Below are 16,328 nucleotides of genomic sequence, written 5' to 3'. Positions count from 1 at the left end.
GTTACGGTCATGTCTATACTTCAACGAACCTATAGGGTCACACGTTTAAGGGCCATCAATCTGCTGAGTACTAGGAAAAGTTTCGAAGTGCGTCCAGAATTTCTTGGAGGGTTCTGGAATGGTTTCGGGGCCTCTAGGAATTTTTTGTGAGGCACCAAGGGGTAACGCACACAAAGGACCAAGTGTTGGGAGGGGATTTCCCCATTGGGGGACAACCTTCCCAATTTCTGAGATGTGTTGGAGGGGCACATGCTTTGGGGGACAGCCCTCCCTTTTGTGTGGAAAGTGTTGGGAAGCCCCCTCCCTTTGAGGGAAGCCCCATCCATGTGGTGCGGCTAGAGGGGGTGCACTTGGGGCGACCCACCTTTTTGTGGGGCAATGTTTGGTAGTCCCCCCTTTGGGGACATCCCCTCCCCTTTTTGTGGGACATAGTTGGTGGGGGTACCCCCTTGTTGGGATGCCTCCTTCCACCCCACCCTCCCCTCTCCATATATAAATAGAGGAGGAGGGAAACCACAATTGACACACAAGTTTCATACTTGAGCTCTCACATTTTGGCACGGAATGATCTTCCTATTCTCCCTCTCGCTCTCCACAAAATAGTTTCGTAGTGCCGCAAGGCTGCCTAGTCTCTGGTGGCGTTAGTTCTAGGAGGCGAAGCATTGCTAGGTTGGTGATATTATTATGTGTGTGACCCGGTAGAGAGATCGTACGTTCCTTCTTCTGTTCGAAGGAGGAATTTTTTTTGGTTGGGAGGTTGTCAAATCCTAGTCGCGGGAATCTACACTGACGATAATCACCACCTGTTCTTCCACTATGCTCCAAGTTGGTAAAAATTAGATCTAACCTTCTATGCATTTTCATAGTGGTCCTAGCCTAGTTCGCAGGACATTTTTTGTTTTCTGCCATGTTACCCTACAAATTACGAACAGATGACTAGATTTCATAGTCTTGCAAGTCCAGACCAAACTAGAGTTCAGTTCTGCTAAGAACACATATATAATGAAAATTCCAAATCAAACTAGAGTTCAATCATACTGCAGTATATTTATAATGTAATGGCACTAGCCTTAGTACTGCAAGTACCACATTCATAAACAAGTTCAACGTTATTTGCCACCCGCGGCTTGTTGATGCCACCAGTAGCACAACCCGTTGTCCCCCAAAGATCCACTGTGGGTATAAAAATAAAACAATGTTAGAAAGGAAAAACTTAAAGATTGCACGCATAGCTAAACCTATCCTGGTATTGGGCACATAGTTGTTTAAGCTACTAGCTATACAGAGGAAATTCATCATCTCTGGTTCTAACTTAGGAAAATTATCATCTATGGATCTAAGTTAGGAGATTAAAACTTAGCTCAATTGGCACAAATACCTGTTCAAGTGGATGGAAAGGTGACTGCTGAAGGTGGAGTAGAGTCCCGTGGTGGTGGGGGAACTCTCGGTGGCATTATCCCCACGACACATCCCCATCGGGCTCTCTGAATCATGATTGGAGATTTCACCTCTTCCAATGCCCATTCGAGGACCAATTCCAGTCTACTCTGAGTCGGCATCCGAGAGCGCTCTTCATTTGAGGTCTCTGAGAAGATGATGTCTGCTACAGTCCTCAATCCTCTATCCACACACCTTTTGTGCATCGATACGTCCACCTGAAAGCCAGGGTTATCTCGTGCGATAGCCTCCTTCTCCATCAACTCCCGCATGCACTTCATCCAGCATAATACCACGTCGTCAATCCTTTTTGCCCGCACTAGCCACATCCTCCGTCGCCGCCTCTCCAATTCGTCTGGCGCCATCGATCGAGGAGGCCCCTGAGGCTCCTTTCGCAGGCCTCAGAACAACGAGGGCAGGGCTAGAGTGGTGGATGATGGTGTGGTATGGGAGGCCTAACGATGACTAGGAGCTATGGAATCCCTGTAAAAAAAGTACATTAGTACAAAAAAATGTCGGAAACTATTGATCTATATTTGACACCTCCTTGCTACTACATTAGTACCTAAAAATCAACAGTGGGTCTTCTAGACAACATTTGAGAACATGATATTTTACATCCTAGCTTATCCAATTTTAACATTTGAGAACATCTCATCTCACGGAGAGAAGAGGCTGACGGCTTAAAAAGGTTAAAAATCGACGAAAAAAATCAGCATGACCTTTCCTAAAACATTAAACATATTGATTGCTAGAAATCCGGCAAACTAGAAATTAATCAGTGTTTCATGAAAATGTTGGCACTCATTCTTGAATCCTTGCAAATTTTGAAAGTGGAAGAATTGGAGGTTGTGGTATTAAATTGCTTTCAATTCCATTTCATCCAAGAAACTGTAATGGACATGAATACGAATTTGATTGTTTGGATGTTTACTAAACTCAATCAGGGAATTTTACCGAGGTTTCAATACAGAATCATGTTTGGCACACACAAACAAGCATTTATTATGACTTGACAAAGTTTATTCACCAACACACTATGCATTCATCCAATCTATACATTAGGAGCACACAACAACAATCACCATATCACATATTGCAAAATTCATCATCTCACTTCACAAGAAAAGGCGTGCATCATTAAATTTATACATGGGCATTACACAACAATAGCAATTTACCATCTCATTTTACAAGAAAAGCTTTCACAGTACACCATCATGTCACATAAACCAGAATTTGTTCTCACCTTAAATCTGCCTCGCGGTGATCCAATCTTCAACCAAATCTACATCAGGAAACGAGGGTTAGAAAAAATCTGCCAAACATAATGGACCATAAGAGGAGGTGTGGAAGGGGAAGATAGGAGGTGGCTCGGTGGGGAGGGGGCAAAGGAAGAAGAAGAAAAGGGGATCTGGCAATAGAGGAGAAAGTGGTTTGGTTGGGAAGGGATGGAGGAGGAGGTGGTTCAATGGGGAAGGGGTGGACTAAGAAGTGGTCCGGTGGCATGGGGAGGCGGCGCTAGAGCAGGGTTAAGGGAATTGGATCGGTGGTGGATAGGAAGCTCCATGCCATGGCGGCCCTGGTGGAGGCGAGATCTTGTAATAGAGGTGATGGGGCGCCAAGAGAGTTGGGGAAGGAGATGCAGCGACGAGGATGCTGGTGCCTTCGTAGGAGGACGAGGAGGGGGAGCTCTCACCTAGGGCCGTCGTCGATGTCCTCCCTTGGCCGCCGCCTCTGCTTTCCAGGTTAGGCTGCTGGGAAAGGGGGTTTCCCTCTTACCTAGACGAGCAAGGGGGGTGGGGGGAGGGGAGATTGGAACAAAATGTTTTCTTTTGCAGGTACAAGATTGGGACGAAGCGATTTCAGGTCGTCAAAAGGAGGTAACGTCACACTGTGTTGATTTATGCTTTTTTGTATGCTAGATGGATGGCAAAAACAAATATTTCGACGTGAAGTTTCCTATGCAATGATGGTAATTTTATCTATTACATGTTCATATCATTTGGCAAAACATAAATTCTTGCTTTTCTTAGTAGCATGCATGACAAATATTACCTAGTTTCTTCCAATTACTGTGTTTGAATTTGAATGGAAAATGTTTGTTTTGGAATTCGAGTTTTCTATGCACTAGTGGCAATTTCAACCATCACATGTTCATATCCATGGAAAATTAGCAACTATTGCTTCATAACATTCACATGCATGGCAAATGTTAGCTAGTTTCCCATAAACTAGTCCTACTAATCCTATATACATAAGAAGTTGATCCCCGCTATCCTATTTATCTCAACATGCACACACGCCACCTCATCAAAGGCCCACCACTACTTGCATGGGAAAAAGTTTTTCATTATTAGTTGATCTCATGCACACCTTTCACCTCACCACACATGTCACCTCATCAAAGGTCCACTCAACATGCAAGAAAAAAAGTTTTTCATTACCTTATGCCACATTCAAAATATTTTCTGACTACACAATAATCAGATACAATATATAATATTTTTTAGCTTTGGTTCATACATTATTAATTCAACTATGGAAGCTTCAACAATCAAATCACTAAAATATACTGCAATTGATTCCCACAGCAACGCACGGGGTATTCTCTAGTTCTTAAAATTCATGGCAAGTTAACCAAGGGGGCTAGTTATAAAGAATCCACCCTCCCCCATGGCAAATTTCACACACCCACATCATTATTATTATTATATTGTCCATTTCTCATGTTCTGTTTTTTGCCAATCATATATGCACTAACAAACGGTAAGTATACTCAACTACTTATGACAAATTTTCCATGTTTCTTTCTTTTCTTTTCCCATGAACACCAGCTTGGTCAAACCGCCCACACTGCTCGATACATTAAATAGATTCATGAAACGTCTTCTCTTTACCTAAATGGAAAACCATGAATATTTCACCTGTATGTTGAAGATATTTAGAACATAACAATTCCAAGTTTTAACTAATGAAACCACCAGTTCTCAACTCATCGTTGTCCCAAACCTCTTGCTCACTCTATGGGGAAAAAAGATCTTCTTAATTATGAGGATATCAGTACTTCTACCTGAACAAATCAACACCTGGTCTAGAAGAAGAGGAAGGTTTGTTTCAAGTACACATGATGCATGTGGTAGTGCTTCGCGTTGTACAACAGGTCGACAAACAACATGATGAGACCGCCCAAATCAATTCATGAGAAAAATCCAAAATTGGATTATCTATTAACTATGCAAGGACAGGGGAAGGGAGGCCCCAGCCTTGATTGCTGAAAATTATGCATCAAGAAACAAGAGAGCAATTAGACCTCAAACTCGAAATAAGTGTCATGCCTAACTCAACCCATAATCACACAACACACACCATCCCCATAAATATCCTCTGAACTGGACAAATTATCTCAAGCAAGTACAACATCATAAAATAAACCTAAAACCTAAACCTTAAATGAAAAAAATGCATAAATACTAAGTGGACATCTCTTTCCCTTCCCTATATAAGTCTAATAGTGGCACTCTATATCATAGGAATGTAATTGGACTTTATATCTACACAAATAGGGAAACTTCAGCTGAGATTGCTTTATATCTAAAACAAAGCTACAAACATATTTTTTCCCCTAATATATGGGCAGTTATCTTCACTTACCATTTGCACAAAAATCATTAAACACTCCTGTCAACCTGTAACGCATATTCCACTCCAGATTGGGCTAGCAAAACAAGAACAACAAAAAAGCACTAAAATTTGATTCAAGACATGTAAAGTTCACACGAATCGAAACACACAAATTCAACATTGATTTCTGATACATCTCAATGGAATTTTGAAACCTGTATAGTACATGGTGTTGACGACGCTCCTCTTTATTTCACTATACACAAACCTGTTATCTCAGAGCTCACAACTCACTAACCATGATCTTCAGCAACAAGACCCAAAAAAGGCGTACAATTACAACATATATTTTTTTGACCGACCGGCGAAGAACCCATCCATTTGAATGATTGTCTATGCGATTTGGCTCACCAAGAGACCTACAGCAAGATCCCCTGTTCGACAGATATGTCCAACGCTATATTCTTTCGGGTATTCAAAACTCTCTCCTTCGACGCTTGAAACCAGCAGATGCAGTGAAGTGGTCCTGGGAGCTCTGCAGGGAGGGTGCTTCAGGGACGAACATGGCGCCGTCATACACAGGGTAATGCAAGTTCCCTTGCCAGCATAGACCCGAGGCTGTTGGTGGGGAGGGAACCTCGGGCACCACCCATGGATCCTCAGCATCTAATCCAGGTACCTGGCCTAGCAGGTCTTCTGCAAACAGGCCTTCAGCTAGACGGCACTGTGGAGATCCCCCAGCACTCCCCAGCTTAGCATTGTCACCCTGTAGCACAAAGGAGAAAAGAGATTAGAACTGATGTGTAGACACACACCACTGTGTTGTGAATAGTATTTAATACTTTGCATTAAAAGCAAGTTTCGTTGCAAGTGAATTAAGCATAAATGCAAATGACATGGAACCTGGAACCAGATTTTACAGAAGTGTAATTGGCCTCAAGCCATGAACTATTCTGAACCGCACAAGACTCCTGACAACTTCGTGATTGATTGTTAAAAGGTTAGTCACAGTGAGTAACTGTGTCATGACCACTGTAGTAATTATGATGGCCAGTAACAACTAACAAGCTTACATCTTTAAGGAAAAATGAAGACTACATTACAAAATAAAATAAGAAAAAAAAGGGCAGATATCGCTTCCACAGTTTTTGATAGTCTGAGTAATGTTCAACCAATTCTAGTACAGTAAACATTATGTTGAACAGTTGAAAAGTCTGAAAACCAAATCAATCAGCAGTTAGCTTGAATCTGGAACTTTCACAGTTCACCCATCAGCTATATAAATTGATAGAAGAAATAACTAGCTGAATTCCGCAAAAATGCAGACCTATATCAGGCTCGGTGCTAATTTACCCCAAATAAAGGCTGGAAAGGTTCCATACACTTGCTTCTGGGCTCTGGGGTGAACTCATTTACAGCAACAGTCTAATCATATCACGATACTAAGGTGCTGAATTTCATCGAGAACCTAAACCATTAATATGTTTTTTAGAAAGCACAACTCTTCTGCCATGAAAGAGAAAAATTCTACTCTTCAATATATAAAGTAAAAGGAGATTCTCCAAAAAAAAATTGATAGGTACTCCCTCCGTCCGGAAATACTTGTCATCAAAATGAATAAAAGGGAATGTATCTAGATGTATTTTAGTTCTAGATACATCATTTTTTGTCTATTTTGATGACGAGTATTTTCGGACGGAGGGAGTATAAGATATTACTGAACTAGAAAAGACATGCAACGCATCTATATAAGGATTACCTTGGAAGAACCATGCTCAGTGAAGCCAAAGTTTGGGCCATATTCTAAGTTACTGAAGAATTCATCCACAGGCCAATCAGGTAAACTGTCTGACCCATTGCCGCCTGAGAATGGTAAGTTGTAAGCCCGGCCACTATCTCTGTTCATTTGGTTGGATAAAGCTGTGGTGGTCTGATTAGAGAGCAGAAGTTTTGAATTTCCATCTGACAGGTACTTAGGTGGAGGCTCTGCCAATCTAAGTGCACTGTTGTCCATAGTCCAATTGGTCATTCCTGTCTTGGTATTTGGAGCAGAAATCTGCCTTGAATAATCTCCACTGATTGCATTTTGGCTGGGAATAGATGCACTGTTTTCACCTGAAAATAGGGCTGTAGGATTTTTCTTTGGCAAGTGTTTCGGTAGTGAATCCACTGATCCACCTGAAGTGTTAACGTGCTTGTCAGCAACAGGTGGAACAGGATCGGCAGGATCGAGGCCAACTTGAACTCCTGTCAGCAGGAACCTTTGATGTGCTGAAACAAAGGAATTCACTGTGTGTATAGCAACATCACAATCTCTACAAAGTAGAGCACGGTCCTCCAGGCAGAAGAAGTATCCAGAAGCCTCCTGCAATGAAAAATAGAGGTTCAGATCAGCAAAACTAAGGATAAATATCAGAAATGACTTGCAACAGGAATCACAGTATAAAGAACATTATGTGGGTACAGTGTTCCAGTAACTGGGGCACTAGTTGTGCCTTTGAGCTTGGGCCTTGCACTATGACCCAGTCAACTGAGTAGCAAGATACATAATTAAGCGAGACAAGATCCACATCGAGGCTATCCAGCCTGGTATGAAAGCCCAAATAAATATATAGTGCGATACAGTTAGCCCTGTATCTATGACAATGTAAGATTTAGATCCAACGAACAATTGACCTACTATTGTAGATTATGTCCAGCTAAGCATACTAGGATTTGTTAGCATAGGTCTTACTGTCCCGTATCACAACAAATGCAAAAACATTTCGCAGAGGTATTTTTGGTGACATAAATAAATATTACATTTTTTAAAACTTCGCCGGCGACTGTTTGTGTGAGAAACTAAGCTTGCCATCTTAAAAGCAAGGTTTACTTCTTCTACTGGTGACATATTGGCTGCTGTTGAATAAGAGACTAGAGGAAAGCTTGTCCAAGTTCACTACAAAGCCTATTCAAGTTGAATGGTTTCATTTAAACTAACTGATCTTGTACTCTAAATTGGCCTGAAATAAACATGTCCAGAGAAGCTCTTCTTATGTTGCTAGTTTCATGTGTGGTCTTTTGTATGCAACTCTTCAACCAACTGAAATTTGGATTCTAAATGTTAGTCCAGTTATAGTGATATTCCGAACATTGTAGCCTTACAAAGCAATCACTGATCTTTACTTTCTTCATAGGGCAATATCAGTTTAAATGCTTAGGCACTACAATTTAGGCATAGATAGAAAACAAACTGACACTGCATGTGCTGATGTGCATGAACATGCTCCAAATGTTAGCGCAGTTATAGTGATATTCCAAACATTCAAGCCTTACAAAGCAATGATTGCTCTGTATTTTCTTCCATAGGGGAACATCAGTTTAAATGCTTAGACGCCAAATTTAGGCAAAGATAGAAGACAAACTGACACTGCATGTGCATGAACATGCTCTAAATGTTAGCCAGTTCTAGTGCTTATTGGGTTGGGCAACCGTCACGTGAAATCGATGCCGATATTCCAAACATTCTAGCCTTACAAAGCAATGATTGATCTGTATTTTCTTTCATAGGGGAACATCAGTTTAAATGCTTAGCTGCCACAATTTAGGCAAAGATAGAAAACGAACTGACACTGCATGTGCATGCACATGCTCAGCAACCAGCCAGCAAGATGAAGCATGCATGCATGACTGCCATACTTGAGGCCATGCCAGGACAGCATGATCAACTGTAAGCAAAAAACAAAAAAAAATTGTGGCATTTACCATACTGGTTTTGAACAGGTGAAGCACACTTTATGAAAGTGGTGAGGTATGAACTGTAGAATGGCAAACATTGCTACACTCATTTTCCATACTGGTCTGGAGTGAGAGGTATGAATTTAGAACCAAAAATATAGCTGTGTTCAAATTCGTAATTTACCAAAAGCAAGTGTGAGCACTGATCTTTCCCCCTTGAACATGGACAAAATTTGTCAGTAACTCGGTAACAAAAATTAAGTCATGAGTTCATTAATCCGCATTTCCAAAAGCAACAGCATTCACCTTAGGTTCCTTTCAGAACCAGGGGTGATGTATTTGGATTTGACAAATTACTTACCCTTTAGAAATAAAATTAGTGCCCTGAGAAGGAGTTAGCAGTATTCTTATAATATGTCAACATAAGGAATAACAAACCCCCTTTTGCAGAACTGCAAACAACTACCTTGAAGAACGATGCGAATATTATAGCTTCAATTTTGTTGTGAATACTATCTGCTTAGCTTATGGGTTAACCAACCAAGTCAAGGTGGACCACTCGAGATAAGGAGAACACTGCACATGGGTTTTACATAAGAACGCTCCTCCCTCCTCATGGCACCATGTGGGGCTGTGGGTGGCCATATTAAGAAACTCTACTCTGTTATATGAATAACGATGTGGAGAAATACCAAGCATGAAAGAAGGAAGGGTTCATATAAGGGACCAGAGAGCAATTCAATAATACCGATATGGTGGGACAATTTGGTAGGATGAAATGGAGTGGATAATTAATTGGTTTGCAGGGCAATCGCATGACAACCGAGGATAAGGACGCCCTAAGGATGCTTAGACACCACAATTTAAGCAAAGATACAAAACAAATTAACACTGCATGTGCATGCGCATGCTCAGCAACCAGCAAGCAAGATGAAGAATGCACGCATGTCTGTCACACTTGAGGCCATGCCAGGACAGCATGATCCACTGTAAACATTTTTTTGGCATTTATCATATTGGTTTGGAATGGATGAAGTATGCACTTTATGAAACTGGTGATGTATGAACTGTAGAACAGCAAACATTGTTACACTACTTTTCCGTACTGGTCTGGAATGAGAGGTATGAATTTAGAACCAAAAATGTTGCTGTGTTGCTAAGTCGCTGTATTCAAATTCGTAATTTACCAAAAGCAAGTGTGAGCACTGACCTTTCCCCCTTGAACATGGACACAACTTTTGAGTGACCCAGTAACAAAAATTAATTCATGAGTTCATTTTCAGAAGCAACAGCATCCACCTAAGGTTCGTTTCAGAACCAGGGGTGATGCATTTGGATTAGATAAACTACATATCCCTATAATAAAATTAGTCCCCTGACAAGAAGTTAGCAGTATTCTCATAATGTGTCAACATTAGGAGGAATAACTAGCTTCAAGCAAGATGTGAATATTATAGCTTGAATTTTGGTGTGAATGCTATCTGCTTAGCTTATGGGTTAACCTAGTCAAGGTGGACCAGTCGAGATAAGACAAGCACTGCACATGGGCTTTACTTGAGAACGCTCCTCCCTCCTCGTGGCATCACGTGGGGCAGTGGGTGGCCATATTAAGAAACCCCTACTCTGTTATACGAATAACGATGTGCAGCAATACCAATCATGAAAGAAGTGGTCATAACTCGGAGTGCCTAGAGACTAGAGGGCAATTCAATAATACCGATACGGTGGGACAATTTGGGCGGATGAAATGGAGTGGACAATTAATTTGTTTGCAGCGCAATCGCATGGCAACCGAGGATAAGCGCCGGCCTAAGGATGCGCAGAGAATGAAGACGTCAAGCACAACATGGCTGGTACTGAGATCATTTAGCACATCATCTTAACCCTGACTCCCTAACTCCCTGAGGATCATCGCTGAATAAACAATTCTTCCCCACCAAGAGCTCACATCCGAAACTAAGTACTGTAGCGCTCTCTCAGCTACCGAAATAAGACAGCGCCTCTCCAGGAACGTACAGGAACTCATCGATTGCGCGGCCCGCCCCAATCGAGACAGGCAGGGTCGGCGGAGGGATGGCTGACCTGGCAGATGTCGCACTTGGGCGGCGCGGCGGCGTCGGGGAGGAGCGGCACGCGCTGGTGCTTGCCGGCGAGCCTGTTGGCGGCGTGCACCTCCTCGTCGCAGGCGGCGCAGAGCGCGGCCTCGTCGGCGCAGCAGAGCACCCGCGCCTCCGCGGCGCCGCACGCGTTGCACTGGATCTTCATCGCCCTCTGCTCCGCTCTGCTCTGTTCTCCCTCGCTCGCCCGCTGCCTCGGGAAAGGGGAGGGGGGAGGGGGCGGGTGCGGGTCGGGGTGGGGGAGGAAGGAAGAGGGCCGGAGGATACGGTTCGGTGGCGATGTGAGATGCGATTGGATCTCGCCTCGCCCCGCACGCGGGCTGGCTTTTAACCGGGGCCAAGTGATTAGCGGCGAGAATTAGTGAGTGGTGCGGTGTCGATGGCGGGCGGGCGGGTGGTGGTGGATTAGTTAGTGAGCCGGGCGAGTGGTACTTTTAGATTACTTGGGAGAGGAGAGGACGAAACGGTGGTCACTGGTCAAGTAGGGGGAGGCAGCGGAAGCGAGGGAGGGGGCGTGGAAGATAAGCGTGGGCCGGCGGACGCGTGGGCGTGTCGGCAATGCGCAGCCGTGGCGGCCGACGGGGCCGCCGTGCACGAGCCGAGCCCGGCCGGCGACAAATCTTGCCTTTTTATCGGGGTGCAGGGCATCTTCCCGCCGCAAAATTTCACGTTTTGACCATTTTTCGGTCTAATTTTGGGATCTGACCCGTTTGATTTTTTTTTAAATATGACCCTTTCACCTACCGTTAGGGGTCCTAGCGGTAGCCCCCCACACCCTACCGCCAGGTACCTGGCGGTAGGTGATGGGACGGCGCCTCACGGCCGTCAGCCCCAACTGACGTGGAAAAGAGGCCTACCACCACTGACCCTAGCGGTAGGCTCCTGGGGTGGATAAGATTGGAAGGGGGGTGTTGGTCCCCCACACCCACTCATTCAGTACAAGCCCACACCTCACCTCTCCCCCGAGCTCAAGTCACTCCCCCTCTCTCTTTCTACCACAAGAGCCTCTCAAATCTCTCTCATTTGGTTGACATTTCTCCAGTGGATTCGTAGCACTTTCATCACTCAAGGTATCTCTCTTAATTCCCCTCATTTTGATTGGTTGAAATCTTGGTTTTGTGTGCATTAGCACATTTTATTGCAAACCATAGTTCATCAGTTTGGTGTGGTCAAATCAATTAGTATGATGCATTTAGGGTTATGTTTGTTATTTTCTTATGTATTATGTGCCTAGAATTGTTTGTGTATCCAGATTTAGTGCTATGATTAGTGGTCATCTTTGCGGTTAGGATTAGCCTTAAGAAAATAATTAAGATCAAGATAACCTTAATAGTAACCAAGTGTTGTGCTCCATTTGATTTATTTTGTTGATTGTCATCTTAAACCCGTATATTCATGTAGGATGGACATTGAAGCTATAAGTCTGGCAGTAGCGTGTGAGAAGGTTGTAGCGGAGCGACATTGTGGTATGACGAGGGAGCTTCGAGCATGGTTAAAGAATTGTGATGATGCAAATACAGCCATGATGGATTTTAGCAAGTATTACATTATCGAGGAACCTTGTGATGGTAAGGAGAGGCCTGTGAAAGAAAAAAAGGAAGATACTTCATGAGCTCCAGGAGATGGAATATGCTTGTAGACACGCTTTGGCAATGGAGATTGGGTTCTCTGCCAGCAAAGAAGAATTCCTTTTTCGTGAATACACAAAGATTGCGTATCATTTCATTGATAGGTAGAAGAGAACGTTACAAAGAAAGAACATTACATAGAGATGGAAGGAGTACACCACACCAAAATGTGGGAAAACAGAAAAGAAACAACACAACCCAAGACTAGCCTAGCTCGAACTCCAACCTAGAAAGGTGAGGAGACGAGACACAAGACACCAATCCGAGAACTTGACTTGACAAAATCCGGACAGGTCATTGGATGGGCAATCACACAAGGCGTGTCACAGAATCCGGACCGTCGTGCTCGATGGGGCCCGTTCCGCGAAATGAATGGTGTGTTGGAGAATTGGGCGGGATTCGCGGACTGTGTACTAAAGCCTAATCGTGAGCGTGACGAACAAATTAAACGTCCTATACGTTTTAGAGCTATTTTCCGGTGTATAAAATGTATGCTCGAGCTTGAGCTTGTAGTTTGAACCCATGTCATTCGAATCAGTAGGTGTTTAAAGTCATTTGAACAAGTGTCATTTATGGATGTAATGAACTATGCTGAGTTATGTATGTCCTTGCTACTTAATCATTTCTGGATGTCATTTGTGGATGTTAATTCATAAAAGTTTGTAAAAAAAGGGGTGAAATAACTCTATTTTAAGGGGTTGGCACCCTACCGCCAAGGGGTATGGTGGTAGGGTAGCCAACCCTGCCACCAAAAACTAATTTGGGGGGGGGGGGGAGGGTTGGCACCACCAAGGGGTCTGGCGGTAGGGTAGCCAACCCTACCGACAAAAAAACCCCAGATCGATCACAACAACTAATTGAGGGGGTTGGCACCCTACCGCCAGGGGGTCTAGCGGTAGGCTAGCCAACCCTACCGACAAAAAAAAAACCTCTAGGTCCATTACAGCAAACTACAGTCGAAGGGGGCCCTCTGGCGGTAGGTTAAAAAGGAGAGCACTCTTTTTTGTTTTCTATTGATTTCACACAACGCACAACAGTTTATCACAGAAATTCATGACAATAACAAAGAAATTCTAGACAAACTTTGATCTACGAGATAGTTCTGACGACAAATTAATTACAAATGTCAAATTTAGGTCTACGAGGTAGTTCACGACACATGGCTTCTTGCCTTAGTACTAGATAGTTCATGATAAATGTGGCATGGCTTCATCCGGTTACATGACGAGTCCACCGAAGCGAAGGCCCTACTGAGTCATACAAGGCCATTTCCCCTTCTTGTCACGTGCCTCATCTTCCTCTTGTGCCTTGCGAGCCTTTGCAAGCTTTGTTGCCCTCTCCTCCTCACGAGCAAGCTTCGCTTGGCGTGCCCTCTCCTCCTCTCGTTTCTTCCGCTCTAACCTCTCCTTCTGACGACGCTCCTCCAAACCTCTTCGAAACGATTCTTCGAACCGCCATTGGTGCCTAAGACAATCTTGATATTGGTCCTTTTGGACATCTTCTGGCACTTCACGATCTGCCCATGTGAAGTACTTGCATAGAGTAGGCAATGATTGCATACACAAAATTCATTAGTGCTCGACAAATTTGAAAGTAACATGTTACTTTTAAGACATACCGGCGGTAGGTCATAGGGGTTAGTTGGAAGCGCGTGATCATGGGCATAGTTGGGGCATACAAAAAATATTCTTCCCTCTGTCCATGACTTCTTTCGGTCGGTGGACACCTTCACCTTGCAAACATCTCTACACCAACATGGTGGGATTTTCACATCTTTCTCCTTCACCTTGTCCAAAGATGTGTTCTCCCACTTGTTCGGCATGTCTTATTGGTTAGCACACAATGGCCTCATCGTGGAACCGGATGAACCCATGCCTACAACAATAAAAGATGATAAGTCAAACATATGAACACATTGACATGTAAAGAAGCAAACAATTAAAGATGTTAAGCAAATATATCAACAAACTGACATGGAAGGAGACAAGTAGTACCATTCACATTATTTCATCCATCCGGATTTAGCAACACATTGATAGGCCTTCCTCTATCAACCCGGCGTGTCCTAGAACCACCGGATCCACGACCCCCTCTAACACTATTCCTTCCTCCACGGCCCCCACTAAGACTAGTCCTTCCTCCATGGACCCCTCCAAGGCTAGTCCTTCCCACGGCCCCCTCCAAGACCAGTCCTTAATCCACGGCCCCTCCAAGACTAGTGCTCGTGTTGGTTCTGGGTCTTTTCATGCATCTCCTAATGTTGTCTCCCGTTTCATTGCATTCTCCATAATTGTTGGTGTCCGGTGCCTCCATGAAATGACCACTACCAAATTGCTTCATTCCGGTGTATCCAGCTAGATCATCCATGTCACTCCTGAACCTCTTCTTTCTTCTTCTTCCCTCATAGGCACCATGAGTGCGGGATCTGGCACAATGTGTGGGCCATCATACTCTGGCCACTATGACGGATCAAGCAAAGGATTAAACTGAGGCGCCCATGTCAACCTCATTCATTCTAATGTGAACTCGTGCAATTGCACCATTGTACCATCGGATATGGGCAAGTTTCTCGCTCGTGTTGCGGTCATAAAATGTGAGCAAGGCCAATGATACTTGTGTGGCCTCTCACACTGGCACCATCGGTTTTTTATGTGCACCTCGTACGCAACTCCACCATAGGACACACTATCCCTTGTTATCCCACCCGGGTCATCGATTTGATAGAACATTTCTTTTTCATTGTATTTGATCACTTGTTGGTGGGAAGACTTGCGCGCTTGATGAAACAACCAATCCTAAACCTTGAATGGATAGTCCATCTTTTCGCCAATCCACTTGGCCGTGCTTTCGGAATGCTTTAGGAAGTACCCGTTGAGCTTGATGAAAGTGTGCTTGAGTATTACGGTCACCAGCAAGGAACAAACACCCTTCAACACGTTGTTGTAGCATTCCACCATGTTGCTTGTGATGTCCCCATATCGCATACCTCCTTCATCGTAAGTGTGTGACCACTTTTCTTTATTCGGCTCGTGCCTAGTCAAGAATTCTTTACCCCCTGTCGGATGTGGGGTTCCAGCTAACCCTTAAGGTTCGAACACTGGGGTGCGCGCGAAGTCTTTCCCTCCTACCGATCTATGCTCTAGCTCGCCTAGATCTTGCGGACGAACTCGACGAACTCACAACACAGAAAGACACGGGGTTTATACTGGTTCGGGCCACCGTTGTGGTGTAATACCCTACTCCAGTGTGGTGGTGGTGGATTGCCTCTTGGGCTGATGATGAACAATACAAGGGGAAGAACAACCTCCTGAGGTTGAGGTGTTCTTGTGCGTATGAACTTGTGATGTGAGGATTCGACTTCCTCAAGCTAAGATCCCATCTCCCTACTATGGTGGTGGCTAGTCTTATTTATAGAGGCCCTGGTCCTCTTCCCAAATATTGAGCGGGAAGGGAGCCAACAATGGCGGGCTAATTCGAAGGGGGGTAGCTAGTACAAGCTATCCTGACAAAAGCGGTCTTCGCCTGTGAAAGGCTCTGGTGGTGACGCCGTCTTGGGCTCCACGATGACCTTCGTCTTGCAGTCCATGGTCTTGGTCTTGTTGCACCGAAATGGCAACCTTTGCCTGGGGCCTCGGTACTCCGCGGTTGCGCTTGCCTCCTTTGCACCAAAGAGGAAACAAGGACGATGCGCGCGCTGGCGCCCGCCTAGTGTCGATCGTCATGGTTCACGTCACGAGAGCCTCATGAGGTTTGCCCCTCCTTGATATCTCCGCCCCTCGCGAGCCTGCCTGACTAGGCCGCTCGG

General features: G+C 44.3%; 1 protein-coding gene and 1 long non-coding RNA gene across 2 annotated transcripts; both read right to left on the bottom strand.

The window, feature by feature from the left end:
- Positions 1-964: 964 nt before the first annotated feature.
- Positions 965-3,246, bottom strand: LOC123154757 (uncharacterized). The gene is made up of 4 exons (XR_006477036.1): positions 3,137-3,246; positions 2,687-2,725; positions 1,379-1,920; positions 965-1,173 (listed from the first exon to the last, which is right to left on the bottom strand). It is a non-coding gene; the product is annotated as an uncharacterized lncRNA (long non-coding RNA).
- A 1,976-nt stretch (positions 3,247-5,222) lies between these two features.
- LOC123149636 (B-box zinc finger protein 22) lies at positions 5,223-11,202 on the bottom strand. Its single transcript, XM_044569332.1, has 3 exons — positions 10,861-11,202; positions 6,821-7,426; positions 5,223-5,827 (listed from the first exon to the last, which is right to left on the bottom strand). The coding sequence occupies exons 1-3, from the start codon at positions 11,041-11,043 to the stop codon at positions 5,537-5,539; spliced, it is 1,080 nt and encodes a 359-aa protein (XP_044425267.1). The 5' UTR covers positions 11,044-11,202; the 3' UTR covers positions 5,223-5,536.
- Positions 11,203-16,328: the final 5,126 nt, after the last annotated feature.

The sequence above is a fragment of the Triticum aestivum genome, chromosome 7A (assembly GCF_018294505.1).
Source record: "Triticum aestivum cultivar Chinese Spring chromosome 7A, IWGSC CS RefSeq v2.1, whole genome shotgun sequence".
NCBI lineage: Eukaryota > Viridiplantae > Streptophyta > Magnoliopsida > Poales > Poaceae > Triticum > Triticum aestivum.
The sequence above is the reverse complement of the archived record's forward strand: the minus strand, read 5'-3'. Positions and strand labels throughout refer to the sequence as shown.

Excerpts from the sequence above, each read along its gene's own strand:
- LOC123149636 (XM_044569332.1), bottom strand. The coding sequence starts at position 11,043 with ATGAAGATCCAGTGCAACGCGTGCGGCGCCGCGGAGGCGCGGGTGCTC. Across the intron at positions 7,427-10,860 it reads CCAAGTGCGACATCTGCCAG|GAGGCTTCTGGATACTTCTT; the intron begins GTCAGCCATCCC and ends TTTTCATTGCAG. Across the intron at positions 5,828-6,820 it reads CTGAGCATGGTTCTTCCAAG|GGTGACAATGCTAAGCTGGG; the intron begins GTAATCCTTATA and ends TTTGTGCTACAG.